The sequence below is a fragment of the Prionailurus viverrinus genome, unplaced genomic scaffold, assembly GCF_022837055.1.
Source record: "Prionailurus viverrinus isolate Anna unplaced genomic scaffold, UM_Priviv_1.0 scaffold_40, whole genome shotgun sequence".
NCBI classification, from domain to species: Eukaryota; Metazoa; Chordata; class Mammalia; order Carnivora; family Felidae; genus Prionailurus; species Prionailurus viverrinus.
In genome coordinates this window covers 3,746,920-3,769,502 of record NW_025927608.1, presented here as the reverse complement: position 1 = coordinate 3,769,502, position 22,583 = coordinate 3,746,920, and the positions used below count along the sequence as shown (strand labels likewise).

Sequence of the window (22,583 nt, the reverse complement as noted above, 5' to 3'; positions counted from 1 at the left end):
AGAGCCATGTGGGAAGGGGCTCCGGGCAGGGTGGACACACTGGCAAGTGGACAGGCGGCCCTGGGCCCTGGTCCCAGCTATGTGAGCTCAGGCACGTGACTTGTCTCTGCACCTGGTTCCTTGAGTGGCTGGTCACGGAGGGACTGAGAAGGCGCCTCTGCAGGTGCCTGGTGCAGGATGGGAAAAGGAATATTGAACCTGAAACTTCGTTGAATTTCAACTTCCAAGGGCACCGGACAGCTTGGCTGCCGAGCACCAAGGCGGAAGTGGTGACCTTCAGTCTGTGAACTTCCCAGGCAGAGCTGGCTTCGCGGGCACACGGTGGGACCCGTGCAGCTGCCATCTTGAAATTCTTAGTAATTTCCTTCTGGAATCTGTGCTTTATGGTGACATCAGATGGGACAGTGCAGCACACCCCAGGTGCTTAGGGCCTCGGCTCACGTATGTTCCTGCCTCCCCGGGACAGGTTCTCAGCTGCCCCCTCCCCACAGCCTGGCACCCTGGGACCCACGACCATGGCTACCCTGTGCCCTGGAGGCAACGGGTGGCAGGAGCAGGGGACACTGGAGACCCTGTGCCACCTGCAGGGGCCTGGGTGCAGGTGCAGAGGGCGTGGCCCATGGTGTCTCAGGGAGACAGCAGCCAGTGCACCAGGTGGGTGACCCCCTAATCTGGGAACATAGTGCATTATGGTGCAGAGGCTGGGGGAGGTGGAGGCTGAAGTTGGGGGTCACCTGGGTTGGGGTGGTGGGCCGTGGGATGGGGGCGGACTCCCCCAGCCCTAGCCACGGCCTTGCCTATTTCCTTTGCACTGGGCCCTGGAAATTATGCAGCGGATTCTGGCTGCAAGAGTCTGTGCATTCACGTCCCCTCCTCCGCTCCGAGTCCGCGGCTCTTGTGCGATGGGGCCAAATGGTTCCAAGTGTGCTGTGGGGTGAGGGGTCAGATACTTCTAGGGTGGGCAGACGGCTGGCAGGGTGTCTAAGGGCCAAGAGTGTCTCCCACGCTTTCACGCAAGAGGGGCTTGCTTGGGAGGCTGTGGGAGCGCAGGTTCCGATGCTGGAGGCCCCGGTTCCGTGTTTCTGACGAGAAACTGCTTCGCAGACGACACTCGGGATCAAAGCCTAGTGGGCTCAGTCCAGCAGCAGCGCAGCCTCCAGACGGCTGCCCGACGACCCCATGAGAGTGCTCCCCGCAACGGGCAGGGGAAGGGGCTGCTGTGGTGCTGACACGGGAGCGCACGCTCCGATGACCGGGCCCGTGCCCCCGCCGAGTGCTCAGCGTGGTCCTCGGCGTAGTACCCCCAATGCACTCGTGACCTCGCACCATCCGCACAACCTCGCTGGGTGCTGGCGAAACGCCCACCTTACAGATGAAGAAACTGAGGCACAGAGCCTAGGGCGCCTGCTCCAGTTGCCCGTTTTCAGTGGCAGAGGTGGGATCCGAACCCAGATCCGGCCACGCGCCCCTCCCGCGCCGCCTGCATTGCTGCGTCTACATCTGGAGACCGGCCCGCCGCCCCCCGCCCCGCCCCACCTGCAGGAGCCCAGGGTGCTCTGAGGTGCCGGTCTGGGGCCTGGACCCCCGCCGGCCCCCTCCGCGCCCAGCCAGCGGTCACCTCTGCCTTCAGCCGCTCGATCTCAACCTCCCCATCCTCGATCTGCCGCCGTAGCTGCGTGGCCACCGTCTTCTCCGTCTCCACAATCTGCAGCAGGTGCAGGTACTTCTGCATCAGCGCTTCGTGCTCCGTGGCCAGGGTCCGGTAGCTATGGACAGATGGACGCCGCAGGTTAGCCCCCAGCACCCCTAGAGATCCAGCCCAAGGGGGGCCTCCCCCCCACACTCAGGACACAGCGCCCGGGGCCCCGGCCTGGCCGCCTCCTCCCCAGCCCCCGTCTCACGCTCCAACCTCTGGGTCTGACGGGTCCCGCTCTCCCGCCAGGAGCTCTAGGCCTTTGCACGGGACAGACCTCCTGTCTGGAATCCACCTCCCCTGCCCTCCCTGTGCTAGCCCCGTCCTCTTTTCTAGGCTAGCCCCGGGTCCAGCTGAAATGCCGTCTCCAACCCGGACTATGTCCCCGCAGCCCAGGCCTCTGATGACGAACCCGGTGCTCTGGGCACGCGCCCATCCGAGGGCAGCCTTGGCCGGGAGGCTTGTGTGGGGGTGATTGGCAACAAAGCCGGAAAGTTAGTGGGGACAGGTCAGAGGGCCCCCCAAAGGATAAGCAGGGGGCGGAAGAGACAGCCCAGCATTTGTGCAGATTAACAGGCGTCACCTCACATTTGCGGAGCATCGCAACCGGGGGCAGGAGGGGCGGTGGGGAGCCTGGAACACCCAAGGTCATGGGCCAGGTCACCTGCGTCTGGGCCAGCTCTCCCTGACTCCCCACAGCACAATCACGGCCATCTGCAGGTGTCAGAGCTGGGGAGAGACCCCATTCCAGGAAAGGGGTGCAGCCTCACAGGGCAGAAGGGCAGGGAACTGGAAAGCCAGACGTCGACTCCGAGAGAAGGTCTGGGGTCTTGGGTCCCCCGCCAAGCCCCATCCCCATCTTCCCCTCCCCCTTCCTGTGCTGGGTCCCCATCTTCCCCTCCCTGCTTCCTGTGCTGGGTCCCCAGCTCCTCCCTCCCCTGGCATCCCTGCCCAAGCCCAAGTCCCATCTGGACCCCGAGTGTCCGTGCCCCAGACCCTGCCTTTCCCTCTGTAGTAGCAGCGGCCCCTGTTCCATGGGCTTTGTCCTCCACACGGAGCACAGACCAAGCCCCCTCCCACCTCTGCAGGCTTGTGGAAAGAGTGGCCTGCCCTCCCCCATCGTCCCCGCGGTCTCTCCTGCCCTCGCTCCGAGCCCAGGCCGGCCTGGGTCGGCCACCAGCGCCCACAGGACCTGGGTCCCTCTCGGGGGTCACCAGCTGGCTCCCACTTGCCCAATCGAGGGGACGCCTTTCCATCTGGCATCTTCTGATGTGACTTTCCGGCTGCCCTGGGTGTGGCTGTTCGGCGGGGTGGGTGCTGGCTGCTGTCACCGACTCAGGAGCCACACACAGGTGCTCTGACACCGAAATGGGACAATGACAGCTTCCCCACAAGCCCCGAGAGACAGGAGGACCCCAAGAGGCCGTGGGTGGGGAACAGCTCTGCAAAACGGGCTGTGTCGGGGGTGGTGGGGCACACCTGGTCCCCTGACTGTGTCCGAGGAGGCTCCCTCAGCTGAGCCCGAAGGCGGGAGGGTGTTGGGGGGCAGGGGGCAGCGGGCCTGGGGGACACCCTGATCCAGAAAGCACAGCTGCGCCCTCGCCGGCCCGCCCCGTCTCAAGGTAAACGCTGTGTGAGGGGCGTCTCTGGTTTGCGGAACTATTTGATTCCAATGATTCTGTGCCTCCACTCCAAGCATGAACGTTAGCCAGAATATTCGGTTTTAAAGTTTCTCCCACTTCCCGAGAGGCTCAGTCGACTTTACTCGCAAGGGGAATTGGGCCGGGAGCACGGAGGGGCCTCCCCATTCCAGGGAGACACGATCCAAAGAGTTATTCCGCTTCAGAGCCGAGCGAGGTCTCATCTGCAGGACTGTCTGGGCGGCTTCTGCCTCCCTTCCTCCCTTATTCCCGCCTCCCCCCACCTCCTCCAGAGACGAGGTACTGAGTGTCTCTTTGTGCAGCACCGTCCTTACGGACCCAGACTCAGGGCTGCAAGGGGGCTCGGGAAGCAGGAAAGACCAACCGTCTCATTTTATAAACGAAGAAACTGAGGCCCGGAGAAGGGACGGGACTCGCGCCAAACGACAGTCACTTAGCGTGGAGGCTGGAGCTAGACGAGGTCTGCAGCCCCCGACCACGCGGGTCTGCACGTGCCCGCGCGGCCGTCGGCGGCACACAGCTCCCCTCCCGACCTGTGGGTGATGCACACGCGGGTGTAACATTCCACATGCGGCTGTTCGCGCACAGCTCAGAGGTGGCCCCCCCGCCCGACGCTGGGACGTCACATATGCAGGAGAGTACACAGTGTCCCTGGATGCCGTTCATACGTCCCAGTGCTTATTTTTGTGTGTAGAATGTATCTGCTATGTAAACAAATAAAATATAAACAAAATACCGGCAGAAACACTTACTACCAGATATAGCTGCGGGAGGCCGTCAGGCTCCCTCTCACACACACACACACACACACACACACACACACACACAATGTATTAGACTTGGAGCTAACTACGGCTCAGGGTCTGTAGTCTCCCCCTAGTTACACAGCAGAGAAGCAAGTCAGGCCTGGTGCGCAAGCCCTCCTAAGCCCCAGGCCCATAAATCGGATGGGCCACTACCCCTCTCCCTTGGTCACGTTAACCGACACACGACACTGCTGGCGGGAAGATGGGGAGGGTGTCCAGGTGGGCCTGACCTAATCACTTGAACCATTTAAAAGGGAGTTTTCTCTGCTGGTCACAGAAAAGGCAGGTCAGAGATTTGGGACTGCATAATTATTATTTTTTTTTTTATTTTAAAATTTTCTTTTTTTTGAACTTTTATTTATTTTTGGGACACAGAGAGACAGAGCATGAACGGGGGAGGGGCAGAGAGAGAGGGAGACAGAATCGGAAGCAGGCTCCAGGCTCCGAGCCATCAGCCCAGAGCCTGACGCGGGGCTCGAACTCACGGGCCTCGAGATCGTGACCTGAGCTGAAGTCGGACACTTAACCGACTGAGCCCCCCAGGCGCCCCAAGGGACTGCATAATTAAAATTTGAGGTTTAACATGCATAGAACGGAGACCGCAGACCCTAAGTGCGAGGTCTGAGTGGTTTTGATCAGTGCGTGCCTGACCTGGGATAAAAGAACGTTCCCATCACCCGGGAAGTTCCCTCACGTCCCTTCCCAGCCACCCCCCCACCCCCAACTACTGTCCAGATTCCTTCACCACACGTTAGCTCTGCCCGTTTTAGGAGTTCACGTAACTTGGGGTGCCTGGGGGGCTCAGTTGGTTGAGCATCGACTTCGGCTCAGGTCATGATCTCACGGTCCGTGAGTTTGAGCCCCACGTCGGGCTCTGTCCTGACAGCTCGGGGCCTGGAGCCTGCTTCTGATTCTGTGTCTCCCTCTCTTTCTGCCTCTCCCCTTCTCAAGCTCTCTGTCTCTCAAAAATAAATAAAAACATTAAAAAAATTTAGAAGCTCACATAACTGGAATCACACGGTGTGTATTATTTTGTGTCTGGCTCTGTTTCCTTTGAGTTTGACGTTGATCTGTTTTGTTACGCGGATTTGTGGTGGCTTCCTTTCCAACGCGGAGCGGTATTCCGTCTCGTGCATGCTCCAGGGCGTGTCTGTATGTCTGTCTGCTGATGGACACCCCGGCTATTTCTAGTCTGGGGACCATGATGCACAAAGCCGCTAAGGACATTAGCACGGGAGACTTCTCGTGGGCACTTCTGTTCCTCCCGGACCAGTACCAGAAGGTGGCATTGCTGGCCATACAACAGGCCTGACAATTTCTAAGTTGCTAATTTTTAGGCAATGGCCTTCCAATTCTCTAAAGTGGTTGAGCCATTTCCCACGCCTGCCCGTGTGTGTGAATGATGGGGCCCCACCCTGGTCCGGCACCTGCCACCTCAGGCTGTCGTTTCTTCCAGGCCGGACTCCACACACAGCAGTGTCCCCCTGTCTCCAAAACACTTCTATATTAATTGATTTTCTAAGTCAGCGTAATCCTGGTCATCAGAATGTACAACGAATCAGAATTCTCTAACCCTTCAACACTTAGAAACCCTGCTCTTGGTTCCAGGTCAGTGTCGGGGAGACTAACGTCCCCCCTGAGTCTGGCTTCTTCCCACATGAATCCGTCCTTCCCAACACTGGCAATTTCCACTCAAATCCGTAGCTCTAATCGTGTTACTCCCCTGGTGTAACACCTTCCATAGCTCCCACTGTTCACGGAGTAAAAGCCAAAAACTTCGGCTGGGTCTCCAAGACTGGGTATGACTGTCCACCTTCCAACACCCGCACTCGGTCTCTTTACTGTTTCTGGAAGTCTCCTACAACAGTGTCTTGGCGATGGGGCTGGGGGCCAAAGTCCTCACAGTTAAACCCATTAGATACGACCCTAGTCCTCCAGCTCAGGTCACGTGTCACCCTATTTCCAGCTTCCTCCAACCCCTGCAAATAGAAGTAACATCTCTTTTGCGTGGTGCCTGGTCCCTACCACAGCTGTCAGATACCAGAGCTAGTTGTGAATGTGTCTAATGTCTTCCTGACTGAACCATGACATCCCTGGGGGACACCTGTCTGCCCAGCACCACACTCGGAGCCTGACTCTACAAGTTCATGTGTGAGAACCTGGTCTCCACTGCTGGACACTCCTTGAGGACAGGGCTGGAGATGGCCTGACCCCAAAGTCAACGTCAATGCTGTGGCCATAATAAAGGGTTTCTGGTCAGCTCACTTGTTCCAGAGCTCAAGGAAGGGCTCTGGTATCCATCCATCCACCCATATACCCACCCACCTACCCAATCACCCCTCCACCCACCCACCGTCCATCCATCCATCCATCCATCCATCCATCCAATCTTCCTTACATCTACCCACCTATCCATCCTTCCATCCACTCATCTATCCATCCACCCACCCACCATCCATCCATCCACCCACCCATATACCCACCCACCTACCCATTCATCCATCCACCCACCCACCATCCGTCCATCCATCCATCCATCCATCCATCCATCCAATCATTCTTACATCTACCCACCTATCCATCCTTCCATCCACTCATCTATCCATCCACCCACCCACCCACCATCCATCCATCCATCCACGTATCCATCCATCCACCCATATACCCACCCACCTACCCAATCACCCCTCCACCCACCCACCGTCCATCCATCCATCCATCCATCCATCCATCCAATCATCCTTACATCTACCCACCTATCCATCCTTCCATCCACTCATCTATCCATCCACCCACCCACCATCCATCCATCCATCCATCCACGTATCCATCCATCCACCCATATACCCACCCATCTACCCAATCACCCCTCCACCCACCCACCGTCCATCCATCCATCCATCCGTCCGTCCATCTAATCATCCTTACATCTACCCACCTATCCATCCTTCCATCCACTCATCTATCCATCCACCCACCCACCATCCATCCACCCATCCATCCACATATCCATCCACCCACTCATATACCCACCCACCTACCCAATCATCCCTCTACCCACCCACCGTCCATCCATCCATCCATCCATCCGTCCATCCAATCATCCTTACATCTACCCATCTATCCATCCATCCACCCACCACCCACCCATCCACCCACAACTGTCTATGGATCCACCATCACTCATACTGTAAACACATCTGCTAATCACCCATCCACCCTCCATTCATCTTTCACAAACTCAACATCCAATCTCCCATCCACCCTCTATCCATTCGTTCATCCCTGCCTTCTTCCAATCTACCTTGCTGAGCACTTGCTCAGGCCTCTATAAGTCTTGGGGATGTTGGATCGCTTTTGGTCTCTGCCTTCAGGACCTTGCATGTAACAGGCAGACAGACGCAGAAACACACCTCTCTCTACTGAGCCATAAAAATCACCTGTTGGGAGGGGTGAATCCGGGTGTCCCTGCCCTCGGATAGTACTCAGCTCTGCCAGGGGACTGTCGGCTGTGGAGCCACACCCCAGACTACAAGCCTGTCACCTCTCCAGGACCCAAAAGATTCAATCCAGCGTGGAGCCCCACTTTCTCTGCAGCATATACTAGAGCCCTTTGCTTTTGTCCCCATCTGGCTCCTGGGGCACCCGAGGGAGCTACAGACCCGGAGCCTTGGGGCTCTGAGGGCGCCCCCTCCCAAGAGGCCTTCCCTTACGGCTCCTTCTCTGTGCCCCTCCTTTCCGCGCCCTCCCACTCCAGGGCCTGGGTTTGCTCTAGACGGGGCCCCTGGGCTCAGCCTCTTCTGCCAGGACCGTGGGGCGGGCGAGACATACCTGGCATGAGCGATGGCTGCCACCCACTCGTCACAATCCTTGGCGTCCTCTGTCCTCAGCTCCAGGGCTTTCTGGTTCTCGTGGCTGAAGTTGACCGTGAAATAATGCTGCACCGAGAAGAAGATATCTCTGATTACCAGGTGTCCACAGAAGCAGCCGCGTCTGCTGCTATCAGTCTAGCTGTTTCGCAAAGTGCCTGCTGCCACATCAGCCGGGCCCAGACTCATGATGTTAACAGAGCCCATGCTTTGGATATTGTGAGAAGCAAGCGGGGCCCCCAAAGTCCCGTTTGCCAACAAACTGCAGAAAAGCCACTTTTCAACCGCCAGGTATGCTGGGAGGACGGCAGAGGAAACCCACGAGAGCATCCCCCGGGAAGTGGGTGCCCGCTGGGTGCAGCGTGCCTCGGTTCACTGCACGGAAGTGTACTGAGCACTCTTCTGGTGCTGGGGTTATAGCGGTGGACAGACAGGAGCGGCCCCAGGAAGCACCTCTGTCGGGTGTAGGGGACTTGGAGGCGAATCAAGCTCGCGGCCCGTCCCTGGGCTCCTGGGAAGCGGAGGAACCAACAGCGGACGCATGTCTGTTATGTTGTTGGACAAGCTAAAGTGCGTGAACCCCCAGAACAATGCCCGGGACCCTCGCGAGCACAACTGCCACAGCCACACTCACTGCCGTATGGAGGTGACAAGGGGCTGTCGGGGCAGAGAAAGCCACCCCTTGATCAGTCGAGAGACAGCAGGAGGGCTGCCCAGCGCTGGGGCCCTGGTCCAGGAGTGACGGTCGCTAGACGCGGAGTGCGGGGACGGCACAGACGTCTGCACCTGGTGTGCTGGGGCGGGAGGGGCGGCAGGAACAGGGATGCCGGAGGCAAGGGGGGCAGGCGGCAGGGTCCCGGTGGCGGTGCCCAGCAGGGGGACAGGCTGGGAGGACGTCCTCAGGACAACACTCAGGTCTTTGGCTGGAGCGACTAGAGGTGGGGGGGGCCACAGAGGGGGAGGGGCAGGATAAGGGGCAGGTTTGGGGGGTCGGGCTGGGGGGGGACACGCAACCAAGGTGCGGTGCGCAAACTATTTTTAGCCTCTGCTGACATTTCCTGTATTTCTGTTAAGGGTCAGTCTGGGTGGCAGCCAGGGTGTGCCTGTGCGTGCGTGCCTGTGCGCGTGCGTGTGTGTGTGCGTGTTGTTGCACACTCCATGTCTCTCACTTGTTTCCTAGGAAACAGACAACTGGGGCTGTGGAAGGAACTGTCAGCTGCAGCCTCGAATAACTGAATTCGGAAGGGTGGGCACGCCCCCCACCTGCCCCCAGGGAGAAGCAGGTGAAGAAGGAAGGCAGCCGCGGGTGGTTCTCGAGAGACGGTGAGCACCCCCAGGTTGTCCCCCCACGATCTCACGGAGTCCCACACTCACCAAGGGGGGTGAACCTGAGGCACAGAGAACTCAAGCCACTTGCTCAAGGCCACACAGCTGGAAAGCAGAAAAGCCAGGAGGACACACAAGCTGGGGACTGGCACTGGGTGTAGAGACGGAAAAGCTACGGAGCTTATAGGCGGGTGAGACTCGGGTCCTAACTCAGAAACAGGGGACGGACAGGGTGGGTCTCCTTGGGTCCCCAGGGGGGATGTCCTGGAGCTGGATGGGCCCACCGATGGGACCAGGCCCTGTTCCCAGGGCAAGAGTGGTCTCCTTCCCCACCAAGCCGCTGGGGGGGGGGGGTGGTTGTGGACCTGCCCAGGGAGGGGCCGGGTTGGCAAAGCCCCGGGAGCCGGGCCCCCAGAGCTGCGGGCAGTGAGGGGTTTGGCTGAGGCCCCTCTCCCTTAACAGAGGCCTCTTCCCGATCGGCCCAGCTTTGAGAACACTCGGCCGCTTGCCAGCCTGGGTACCGTGACCCCCGCCACCCCCCTCAGCAGGGAGTTAGCCGCGAGGAAGCTCCCGGGCCTGAACCCAGGCCACCACAGACGCCTCTGGAGCCACGCGGACGCTCAACTCTCTGCCCCTCGGAGGAGGGTCTGTCCCCAGAGACTTCCTCCCCACGCTGTCCCGTCACCTCCACAGCAAGGGTCTACCGCACCCCTCATGTACTCCGCCTCTGCGAGGCCTCGCCTCTGTCACCCCTGCTCCGGGTGAAGCCGCGTGGCCGTGGCCAGTCTCCTAACACGGGTCCCGTGCGTCTTGTCTTTGGAGACCCTGTCTAGACCCTGAGTGACCGAGCAGCGGCCGGTGGAGGGCTGGGCGTGGGGGCCTCAGGGGCGGGCACAGCCCAGAATCTTCACCGTGTCTCCTAACAAGCAGGCCCGGGGTGCTTTCAGGGCAGAGGCCGAAGGGCCTGCTGCGTGGGCAGCCTGGGAGCCTCAGCTGGAGGAGGGAGAGCCAGCGGAGAGCACGGCCTCCCTGGACCACAGCCCCTGGAGTAAAGCACACCGCCCCCATGTCACAGGGAGCGGGGCTTGCCCGAGGCCCCCTCCGGGACACGGCTGCTCTCGGCCGGCGATGCTTCTGCGGCCCCGGCTGCAGAGTAAGTGGCCCAGGGGACGGGAGAGCAGTGCGGTCCCGTGTGCCCGCCAGCCTTCCCCCTGACATTGGCTTACGCGGCCATGTGGCCCCGGTGACCAGCAGCCAGTGCTCACCAGGGGACAGTAAACTTGCTCCCAGCCACCTGAGTCATCACCAGTCCTGACTCTGGGCGGCTCAGGAACCAGACTGTGCTCCACGTGGGGCCTGGGGGGCGGGGGACACAGACAAGGATGGGGACAGAGTGGAGACAGCGATGGAGGGAGACGGAGAAGGGAGGCAGGGACAGAGACACAAAGCGGACAGAGGCAGTAAAATCCGCTGGGAAAGAACGAAGCCCCCACGCTGGTGAGCTCCAGGTTCCGGGAAGATGCTAGTAAGAAAGGAATCTGGAGAACTGAGCAAGGCTGAACGAGGGCCTAGGCCGCGCGCAGACAGACCCAGTAAACCGCCGGCCGTGTGGTGCCGGGAAGGCGGCCCGTCCCAGGCAGGTGCGGCCAAGGTGGCCCGTGGGTGTGCAGGCGCCTGCGACACGTTGATCGCCCTCCCTCGGAGGGGCTGCGGTGGGAGGTGTGATGTGGCTCCCGCAGGGGGGCGCAGGGCCGCAGTCCAGGGCTCCCCCGTCACCTGGCATTCTCTCCAGGGTTGGGAGGGACACGCCCCAAGTTAAGGGACAAGTGGCCTCCTGGGAGAGAATGGGCACCGGACATGGAGTCTGACCCACCGTGCGGCTCGGGGCCGCTGGGTCCCTTCCTCTGTCCTGCTCGGGCTCTCATCCGCGATGGGGGGCGGGGTGCTGGGTGGACGAGCTGGGCCGTCTGTGTCTCTGAGTTCCGTGACCTCCCTGTACACCTGCACCATCTATGTCTCTGTCCTCATGGACATGTGCCTGCCCATCTGCTGGGTGGGGGGGAGGAGGGCACAGCCCGGCTGGAGGTGAGTGTTCTGCATCTTTCCTGGAGCTCAGGACAGGCCTGGGCCGGCTCCCGGTCTCCCCGTACAGCCCGTGGGAGGCCCTGGGGAGGCTCTGGCCTGGCGCCCTTCTGTCCCGCTCAGGTGTGTGGCCCGGGTGTGGCCTGGGGCCCTAGGTGTGGCCTCGTGTCTGCCACGACACACACAGAGCGCCAGGTGCTTGTCTGGATCTCGGCCTGGCCGGGGTGGGGGTGTCTGCTAGGCCCCCGTCCTTCTGTCGCTGAGCATCACGTCCCCCCGAGGCCCCTCCTTCCAGGGGGTCTCACGCCTGACTGACTCACGGGCCGTGCACTGCTCAAGGCCAGGGCCGGGGTTGGCTACCTTCCTCTGGGTACTCCGGAGCCCCACACAGAGTCTGGTACCGAGTAAGTGCCGACGAATGGCTGAAAAAGGAAAGGATGAACAGACACCTGAAAGCGACATCCCGCTCCAGGGCTCTGATGATGTCTCCACAAGGCACCCTGCGGTCTGTGGTCCTCATCCCCTTACTCTTATTAATATTCACGATAGGGGCGCCCGGGTGGCTCAGTTGGGTGACCATCCATCCGACTTCGGCTCAGGTCATGATCTCACAGTCCGTGAGTTTGAGCCCAGCGTCGGGCTCTGTGCTGACAGCTCTGAGCCTGGAGCTTGCTTCAGATTCTGTGTCTCCCTCTCTCTGCCCCTCCCCTGCTCATGCTCTGTCTCTCTCCCTCTCTCTCCTCTCAAAAATAAACATCAAAAAAATTTTAAAAACTATTCCCGATAATACTGCCAATATGCCCCCTGAGCACCTGCTCTGTGCCAGCCATTCTGCCTGGCGTGGCTGCATTTCTCAGGGGTCCGGGCCCTGGTGGGGAAGGCAAGACCCCGGGGTGGGCACTGTGGGTGGTACAACTGTCCCTGTGCCCGCCTACTTCCCACTCTTCTCCACCTCCCCTGCCAGCATGGAGAGACGGGGCCGCTTCTCCAGGGGAAGCAGACCTCACAGTAGCAGCAAGGTTGGGAGAAGAGATCTCGGTGATGGGGTGAGAACAGCCGAAGTTAGGAATGCCCGGGGGTTTTTGAAGTGAGGGGAGGCCGTGGCCCCCACTCCACTGAACCCAGCAGGTAGGCTTGATGTGTTCTGCCCCGACGTGTTCTGCCCCCACGCCCCCACCACAGATCTGTGCCCAGTCTCCACGGGGGTGTCCCCTGGACGTGTGGCTCTGGTGGCCGGGGGGCTTGCAGCTCTGGGCCCCACGGGACTGAAACAATCGGAGAGACGTTCCTGGCAGGCCACCTCCCTGGGGCACTGTGCAGACAGCAGACTGACACCCACCCCGGGCTTCCCATGACCGCCCCTTCAGGATGAGGAGAGAGCACTTCTGCCTAACACATGGAAACCAACCCGGAGAGCCAGGCGAAATGAGAACACAGAGGAATATGTTCCCAAAGAAAGAACAAGATGAAACTCCAGTGAAAAAACCTTCGTGAGACTAAGACAGCTAATTTACCTGATAGAGGGCTCAGAGTAACAGTCCCGGAGAGGCTCACTGATCTTGGGGAAGAGTGGAGGGACACAGCGGGAGCCTCAACAGAGAGAAAACACAAGAAGGCACCAAACAGGAGTCACGGAGAGAAGGATACAGTAACTCTGGACAACACACGAGGGGTTCAACAACACGGCGGATGAAGCAGAAGACAGGACAGGTCATCTGGAAGCCAGGCACACACTGGAAAAGAGCAGCAGGAAGATTGCTCAGGGACCCAGGGGATAACACGCGGGGGACAGTGTTTGGGTAGTAAGCCGCCCGGAAGAAGAGAGAAAGGGACAGAAAAGTCATTTGAAGACATAACGGCTGTGAACGACCCTGACCTGGGGGAGGAAACACACATCTGGGTCCGGGAAGCCCAGAGAGTCCGAAGGAAGGTGACCAAAGGAGCCCCATACCGGGACACACTATGACAGAAACGTCAGAAGTTAAAGAGAAAAAGGGTCCTCAAAGCAGCAAGAAAAATCAGCTTCTTATGTACAAGGGAAACCTCACAAGACTATGAACAGATTTTTCAGCAGAAACTTCGCAGGCCAGCGGGAGTGGCGGGGTATAGTCGACGTGCCGAGGGAAAAACCTTCCGCCAAGGACACGCCGGCCGGCAAGGTCGTCATTCAGAACTGAGGGGAGAGAACGTTCTCCACACTGGCAGAAGCCACAGGGGCTCACCGCCGCGGAACTGGCCGAGCAAGAGGCACTCGGGGGACTTCTTTGGGCTGAAAAGCAAGGGTGCTAGCGGGGAATGAGAGCACACGTGGGAGCGCAAATCTCACCGTAAAGGCAGACGTGTAGTAAAGACAGCGGCTCAATCCCTTACAAAGCTGGAATGAAGGTTAAAGGCAAAAGCAGTAAAAATAACTACAACCACAACAACGAGGGAAGGGGTAAAAATAAAAAAGATGTGAAACGTGACATGAAAAGCCTAACACGTGGGGGAGAGGGTGTAAAAATGTTAAGTTTTAGGATGTGTTCAAACTTAAATTGCTAGCTACTTAAACTAGACTGGGGTGCACACACACACACACACACACACACACACACGGGCACACCTCATTTCACTGTGCTCTGCTTACTGCATTTTGCACTCTTGCACACTACAGGTCTGCGACAAGCCCACATCAGACAAGTCCGTCGGTGGTGCCATTCTCCCAACGGCATTTGCTCACCTTGGGTCTCTGTGTCACCTGTTAGTCATTCTTGCGGTATTTCAAGTTCGTTCGCTACTATTAATTTTATTACGGGGATCTGCGATTATGACTCACTGAAAGCTCAGGAGAGAGTTAACATTGGTTAGAAATACTTCAAAATTTATGTAAGCACATTGTTTTCTCAGACATCGTGCCATCGCACATGTCCAAGAAATAATAAAACTACAGGACGGCGTGGACGTAACCTTAACGTGCCCTGGAAAACCAAAAAATGCATTTGACTCGCTTTATCGCAACATTCACTTTATCGCCACGGTCCGGAACCGCACACGCAGCATCTCCAAGGTGTGTCTGTAGGCTGATGTATGTAGGTCACATGGTAACCACATAATGTAACACTATAGAAAGGCATCAGACCACAAGGGAAGGGAGCAAGAAGAGAAGAAGGAACAGAGAGGAAATATGAGATGTGCAGAAAATAATGAACAAAATGGCAACAGGTACATACCTATCTGTAAGTACCACAAACAAAAATGGACTAAATTCTCCAATCAGAGGACACAGAGTGGCTGAATCAATTAAAAAAAAAAAGACCCACCTATGTGCTCTCTATAACATGTAAGGACAGACAGATGTAAGGACACAAAGACTGGAAACGAAAGGATGGAAAGAGATGCTTCACGCAAATGGAAACCAAAAGAAAGCTGGGGTAGCTACACTTACCTAAGACAGAAGAAACTTGGAAACAAAGCCCGTAATTACAGACACAGATGGGCATTACTGATGATAAACGGGTCAATCCAGCAAGAAGAGACAACATTTTAAATATTTATGTATGCAACATACGCTTCATAAACACATGAAGCAAATACTAGAGACTTAAAAAGAGAAATGCACAGCAATGCAGTTAACAGTAGGGAACATGAACACCCCACTTGGATCAATGGATACATCATCCAGACAGAAAATCAACAAGGAAACAGTGGCCTTAAAGGACACATTAGACCAAATGGATCTGATAGCTCTACACAGAACAGTCCGTCCCCAAACAGCGGAACACACATTCTGGTCAAGTGCACACAGAACATTCTCCAAGAGAGACCATATGTTAGGCCACAAAACAAGCGTCAATGAATTTAAGACTAAAATCACGTCAAGCATCTTCTCAGACCATAATGGTACGAAACTGGAAATCGCTTGCAAAAAGAAAACGGGAAAAAACCACAAACGTGTGGAGATTAAACGCAATGCTGAACGACAAATGTTTCAATGAAGAAATTAAAAAAAAAAACAAACCCTTGAGGTGAATAGAAGCGAAAATGCAACATATCAGAATCTACAGGATCCAGCAAAAGCAGTTTTGGGAGGGAAGTTCGTAGCGATGCAAGAAATAAGAAAAAGCTCAAGTAAACAATCTAACTTTACACGTAAAGGAACTAGAAAAAGAGTAACAAAACCCAGCAGTTGTAGGAGAAAGGAAATAAAGATCAGAGCAGAAATAAACGAAATTGAGACCAAAAAAACAATAGCAAAGATCCATGAAAAGAAGAGTTGGTTCTTTGAAAAGACAAATAAGACTGATCAACGTTTAGACTCAGTAAGAACAAAGGAGAGAGGACTCAAATAAAACCTGGAACTTTCAAAAGAGGGAAGTTACAACTGATACCAAAGAAATACGAGGGATCATAAGAGACTACTATGAACAATTAGACACCAACAAATCAACAACTTAGAAAATTGTGTAAATTACGAGAAACATAATCTTCTAAGACTGAATCATGAAGAAACAGAAAATCTGAATGGGTCAGTTACAGGAAGGAGATTGAATCAGGAATCAAAACCCCCCAACAGGCAAAAGTTGGGACCAGAAGGCTTCACTGGTGCATTCCACCAAACATTCAAAGAGGTTTTAACACCTATCCTTCTCCAAGTCTTACCAAAGAATTGAAGAGGCGTGAATGCTTCCAAACTCATTTTCCCAAGCCAGCATTATTACCCTGATGCCAAAAGCAGACAAGGACGCCATCGAAAAAAGAAAGTCACAGGCAATATCCTTGATGAGCATACATACAAAAATCCACAACAAAACATTAGCAAGCTGAGTGAACAACACATTGAAAGGATCATGTACTGCGACTGAGTGCGATTCATTCCAGGGATGCAAGGATGGTTTGACATCCACAAGTCAATCAGTGTGATAGACCATGTTAGCAAAATGAGGAATAGAAATTACATGATCATCTCAATAGATGTAGAAAAAACACTTGAAGAAATTCAATATCCATCTATGATAAAAACTCTTAACAAAGCAGGGTTAGAGGGGCTATATCTCCACATGACACAAGCCACATGTGGAAAACCCGCAGCTAACATCATCCTCAGTGGTGAAAAAAAGCTTTCCCCGAGGGTCAGGAATGAGACTGATGTCCACTCACCACTTTTAGTCTACACGATGTTGGAAGTCTCAGCCTCAGCAACCACACAAGGAAAAGAAGTAAAAGGCATCCGAGTTGATATGAAAAAATATAAAACGTTCACTATTTGCAGATAACATAATACTCTATTTAGAAAACACTAAAGATTTCACCAAAAAATTACTAGAACTGATAAATGAACTCAGCAGAGTCATAGGATACAAAATCAACGTACAGAAATCTGTTGCATTTCTGCACAGAGATATTAAAACAGCAGAAAGAGAAATTAAGAAAACAACCCCATTTACAATTGCACCAAAAATAACAAAATACCCAGGAATAAACCTGACCAAAGAGGCGAAGACCCATATTCTGGAAAGTATAAAACGCTGAAGAAAAAAACTGAGGACGACACAAGGAAATGGAAAGATGTTCCGCGCTCTCGGATGGGAGACTTAATACTGTTAAAATGTCCACATACCCAAAGCAATCTACAGATTCAATGCAATTCCTCTCAAAACTGCGATGCCATTTTTCGCAGAAACGGAACAACCAATCCTTAAATTCGTGTGGAACCACGAAAGATCACAAGTAGCCGAAGCGGTCTTGAGAAAAAGGAAGCTGGGAGCATCACGCTGGCTGATTCCAAACTGTATTAGAAAGCTGTGGTGTTCCCAACACTACGCTATCGGCATGAAGGCGGACACGCGGATCAATGGAAACAGAAGGGAGCAGAAGGAAACCCATGCTTACGCGGTCAACTGATCTACCACAAAGGAGGCAGAATGTGCAATGAGAAAAAGCCTCTCCAAACGGTTCTGGGAGAACCGGACGGCCACGTGCAAAAGAATGACACTGGACCACTTTCTTACACCACACACAAAAATAAGCTCAAAATGGATTAAAGATCTACACGTGAGACCAGAAACCATAAAAATCCTAGACGTGGGGCGCCTGGGTGGTGCAGTCGGTTAAGCGTCCGACTTCAGCCAGGTCACGATCTCGCGGTCCGTGAGTTCGAGCCCCGCGTTGGGCTCTCTGCTGACAGCCCAGAGCCTGGAGCCTGTTTCCGATTCTGTGTCTCCCTCTCTCTCTGCCCCTCCCCCGTTCATGCTCTGTCTCTCTCTGTCCCAAAAATAAATTTTAAAAAAAAACGTGGAAAAAAAAAAAGAAAAGAAAAAATCCTAGACGAAAATGTAGTCATGAAGCTCTTGACTGCACTCTCGGCAGTGTTTTTGGATCTGACTCCAAAGGCAACGGGAATAAAGGCAAAAATAAATAAACGAATGGAACTTCATCACAATAAAAAGCTTCTGCACATGGGCGCCTGGGGCTCCGTCCGTTAGGCGTCAGACTCTTGATTTCGGCTCAGGTCACGATCTTGTCATTTGTGGGATCGAGTCCCCTGTGTCAGGCTCTGTGCCAACAGCACAGACCCTACTTAAGATTCCCTCTCTCCCTCTCTCTGCCCCTCCCCTGCTCATTCTCTTTCTCTCTGTCTCTCAAAAACAAAACAAAACAAAACAAAAAAGCTTCTGCACGGCAAAGGAAACCGCCAACAAAACAAAAAGGCAGCCTACGGAATGGGAGCAGATATTTGCAAATCATATATCTGATACAGAGCTGATATAAAACATATGGAAAGAGTTCATATAACTCAATAACAAAAAACGCAACATTCCAGTTAAAAAATGGGCAGAGGACCCGAATAGACATTTCTCCAAAGACGACACACACGGCCAACAGATCCACGAAGAGATGCTCCATGTCACTCGTCAGCGGGGAAACGCAAACCAAAACCACAAGGGGATACCACCTCACACCTGTCAGAATGGCGAACATCAACAACACAGGGAACAACAGGTGTTGGCGAGGACGCGCAGAAAGGGAGCGCTCGCGCACCGTGGGTGGGAACGCAGACCGGTGCGGCCGCCGCGGAGAACGGTGTGGAGGGTCCTCGGGTTGGAGAAACAACGACCCTACCATCCGGCAACTGCACTTCCGAGTACTTATCGGAAGGAGACAAAGTCGCTGATTCCAAAACCCACCCGCACCCCCACATTCACGGCAACGTCATGTACGGTGGGCAAGACACGGAAGCCACGTCGGTGTCCATCAAAGGATGAACGGATAAAGAAAAGCGGAACCTAAAAAACCAACCAAGCCAAACCAAACTCCCAGAAAAGTAGAGAACGGACTGGTGGTCACCAGAGGTGCCGGGGGTGGGGGTGGGTGGTCTGGGGGCCCATCCCGGTTCCACCGCAGCAGCCTGGACAGGGAGCCGGGCTGCGTCCCGCCGGCATGTTCCAGGAGGAGCCCGCCTCGTCGCTCGCGGGGCTGGGAAGCCATCACCTCCCTGCTGTTCTGTGATCTTCTCTCCGTTTCTCCGCCTCTATTGTCCTATCCGTGCACCTCTCTGCCCCTTTCTCGCTGGGTCGGTTCCTGCCCCTTGGGTCTCCACCCTCCCCAGGTCCCTCTCCCACACCTCTCGGCCTCCTTCCGCAGGGAAGGTGAGGTCGGCTGGCCGGGGCTGCAGGAAGGAGCACCCCGCACAGCTCCCCTCTTGGTCAGTTCCTCCCTCTCAGGCTGGTGACAGGCTGCAGTCAGATCAGGGGCTCCCCGTTTCTCTCCTCCTGGTGCAGAAGTCTGGACCCATGCGCTCTGCCTCTGCCTCACTCTCTGCTCCCTCAGCTCCTTTCTGGCTCGTTCAGGTGGGTTTGGGACAGGCTTTCCGGATCCCGGAGCAGTATGGTCTGCGGTTAGGGCACGGGCTGGGCGAGGGAGGAGGGTTCGCCGACCTGCTCTGGCTCAGGTCCCAGGATCCACGGCGTCAGTGGGACCAGCCCAGCTCACCGGAGTCTTCCAGGACCAGGATGTCCTATCCCCAACTACCTGAGGACTTCACGCGGCTGGCAGTCTAGAAGGGAGCTGGGTGTTTCTGGGGTTCTGGATAAACACTGCCAACATCAGCCTTTTCTAGGGAGGAACAGTGACCCCGGGGACCACAGGAGCTCTTAAGATGGTCCCACAGCCTCAGATGGTGTCAGATCCAAGCTCAGACAGACCTCAGGTCGGCCCTGACAGCTTGAACCACCCCTGGGCCTCCCCAGAGAGACAAGGCCGAGCGGAGGCCAGAGGTGGGCCCCACAGAGTTGCAGGGTGGACGGCACACGTACTGGGGCCAGGGGCCCACTGGGACGTGACCAGGACCACACGTCAGGCACACTCAGAGTGGTGCCCGACCAAGCAGGACCACTCTGGGGCTTCCCAAAGTCTGAACTCAACCAGAATAATACGTGGGCCTCAACATGACCACAGGGCAGGACCCGCGTCACACCTACCACGAGTGTGGTGACCACGTGGGACGGATCCCTCTAGAGAACAGCAGCATCGTTCTGGAATCAGCGGTGGGGACACCCCAAAGCTTTCCGGTGCGATGCAGGGCCACACGTGTGGCTTCCCAGGGACGCCGTGTGGGGAGGGGTCAGTACTCACACGTTACACGTCATCGAGGATATGGGATAAACCCAGACACAAAGCTGGGGCCTCCTCTGGGAGGAGGATTCTGTACAGAATCTTAACAGGTCTCACGGGAGTTGCCGGAACAGACCCACAGGTGCCATGGAGGCGAACCTCCCACTGGACCACACTTGACCTTGTTACGGAAGCAGGCTCGATGAGCGACCCCGGGAGCGTCCAGGGCTGCAGGGAAGGGCCCAGAAGTCCACGCGGGGGCCTCCACATCCAGGACAGACCAGAGCGTCCCTAGACCTGAAGAGGTGGGCACCTTGACTTGAAGGTTGCGATGGATCCAGAAACACTCTGAGCCTCAAAGCCAGACCGTTACAACAGCTCCAGGATTCTTTCAGGGGCCTTACCACGTCCAGGGGCTTTGCCCACCCAACGGCTCCCACTGTCTGCTGGTGGCAGGCACGTCCTGCCCTGGCACGGTGTTCCTGGGGTCCTCAGGCTCGGGTCACAAGCTTCTACCATCCAGGGCGGCTGAGCAGACAGGAGCCCCCGGCAGCTGGGGGTGGGGTGGCTGGCAGGGCCCCCGCCTCCTGCTTTCTCCACCGTCCAGGACGCCCAGCTGGCGGGCAGGGTGACCACTGCCCCACGCTGCCCCCGACCAAGGGGCTCCCGAAGGACAGACCTCCAGTGCCGACCACGGGAGTCCTGGGCCAAGCAGGACGGAGGGTCACCCCCCCCAGATGGCAGGGCCGGGCGCGTCTGGCGGTCCTCAGAGCCAGGGGGACACCGGGCAGCCTCTTCTCTCTCACGGGGACACAGGCGCCACAGGGGCACACAGGTGGTATCCATCGTGGGAAACAAAGTTCTCCCGCGTTCACTCTCTGCCCGCACACTGGTCACCTCACGGCTATCGATGACAAACGTGAAAGGCCTTCAGAAGGCCTGCTGCTCTTTGGACCCAGAGCTTAGCTCGTCTCTTTCCTGCTCATTCTGCACTGCCAGGCGCTCCCACAATCCCTCTTCTCCCCCCGCAAAGCCATTATCAGCTTGCACTGTGAGGGCTTGTCTTTTTTTTTTTTTTTAAGTTTGTTTATTTTTGAGAGAGAGAGAGGGGAAGGAGCAGAGAAAGAGAGAGAGAGAGAGAGGGACTCCCAAGCAGACTCTGCACCATCAGCGTGGAGCCCGACCCGGACTCAAACTCACGAACCAAGAGATCATGACTTGAGCTGAAATCAAGTTGGCCGCTTAACCAACTGAGCCCCCCGGGCACCCCTGTGATGGCTTGGTAGTGGTCTTTCCGGGAGAGCGGAGAGGCTCATTCTGGGCCCCGCACACTCAGGCCCCTCCTGAGACCTGTTAAAGCAGGACCAGGGGCAGAGGGTCCGGGCAGGGGGATGGGCTTGGGGCGGCTAGTCTCGATGTCCACCCAGTGCTGGGAACCCCGAGGGGGCAATGCCCGGGCAGAAGCACTTCCCCGCTGCCCGCCCCTCGCCCACCGGGAGCGCAGCCCTGGGGCGGCCGTGGGCAGGTGCCCCAGCGGTCACACCCAGGGTGTCAGGTGTTTGCAACGGCGACGTGGAGAGGCAGCTGAGGAGCTGTGCCTGGTGACCACCAAGAGCCAGAGAGAAGGCACAGAAGGAAACAAGTGTCTCAGAGAGAAGCAGGGACGGGGACTGGGTAGCGAGGGGGCGGGGCAGAGGCGTGTTCCCGGTCCAGGCCACGGAGGCCGCACACAGGTTTTCTCCGAGGCTCCATGCGGCACCACCGCGGCTCTTCCAACAAAGTCCTTCCCTTTGCTTAAGCTGATCTGAACAAGCTCCCGTTTCCGCTAAACGATTCCTGACCAAGACATGCCCCTGGAGCTCGGCATTGTGCCTTGGCCTTGGCACGGAGCAGCCTCCATTTGCTGAATGGGTGACTGAACACATCTGTCACACATCTGTCAGCGTGGCACAGAAGCCAGGCTTATTAATTAACAGCAAAGCCACAAGGCGGGTGACACTGTGCTCCCCAGGCTTGGGCAGCGGGGCTGGCCGTGAGGGGGGTGCACTGGCCTTTCACGATGGAAGTCCTTGGTTCTCGGGGACCCCCGGAGGCCTACTCACATCGTAAAGGCCCCGCGCAGTCCTGCGACGAAGGATATTTCCTGGAACTTACGCCACCACGGAACCCTTTGGTTTTCAGATTCTGAAGATCTATCAGATCGTTTTCTCTTTCACAAAACGGGGAAGGTTATCGCCCACCTCACAGAGATAATGTGAGAGTTCGTGGTTCATAAAAGTGCTTCATAACGGGTTTCGAACCAATCAAATCCTTTGCAAGTCTAAGCGGGGGGTCTAATCAAACTACTGGTGGCAAGTTCCCAGGAAACACACGCGCGTGTGCGTTCGCGAGCTGTGCAACAGCAGCCTCCAAAACCCCCTGGAATCTGTGACTGTGACCTTATTTGACAATAAGGTCTTGGGGCGCCTGGGCGGCTCAGTCGGTTAAGTGTCTGGCTTCGCCTCAGGTCATGGTCTCACGGTTTGAGTTCGAGCCCCGCGTCGGGCTCTGCGCTGAC

At 56.3% G+C, this 22,583-nt stretch overlaps 1 protein-coding gene across 2 annotated transcripts in view; it reads right to left on the bottom strand.

Annotated features, from left to right (window-relative positions):
* RASGRF1 (Ras protein specific guanine nucleotide releasing factor 1) overlaps positions 1-22,583 on the bottom strand; it is a 100,289-nt gene that overhangs the window by 67,255 nt on the left and 10,451 nt on the right. For both annotated transcript variants that reach the window (XM_047846822.1, XM_047846823.1), the window contains exons 2-3: positions 7,992-8,098; positions 1,619-1,766 (exon numbers count right to left, since the gene is read on the bottom strand). In XM_047846822.1, the coding sequence (XP_047702778.1) occupies positions 1,619-1,766; positions 7,992-8,098 (255 nt within the window). The remainder of the gene's footprint in view (positions 1-1,618; positions 1,767-7,991; positions 8,099-22,583) is intronic.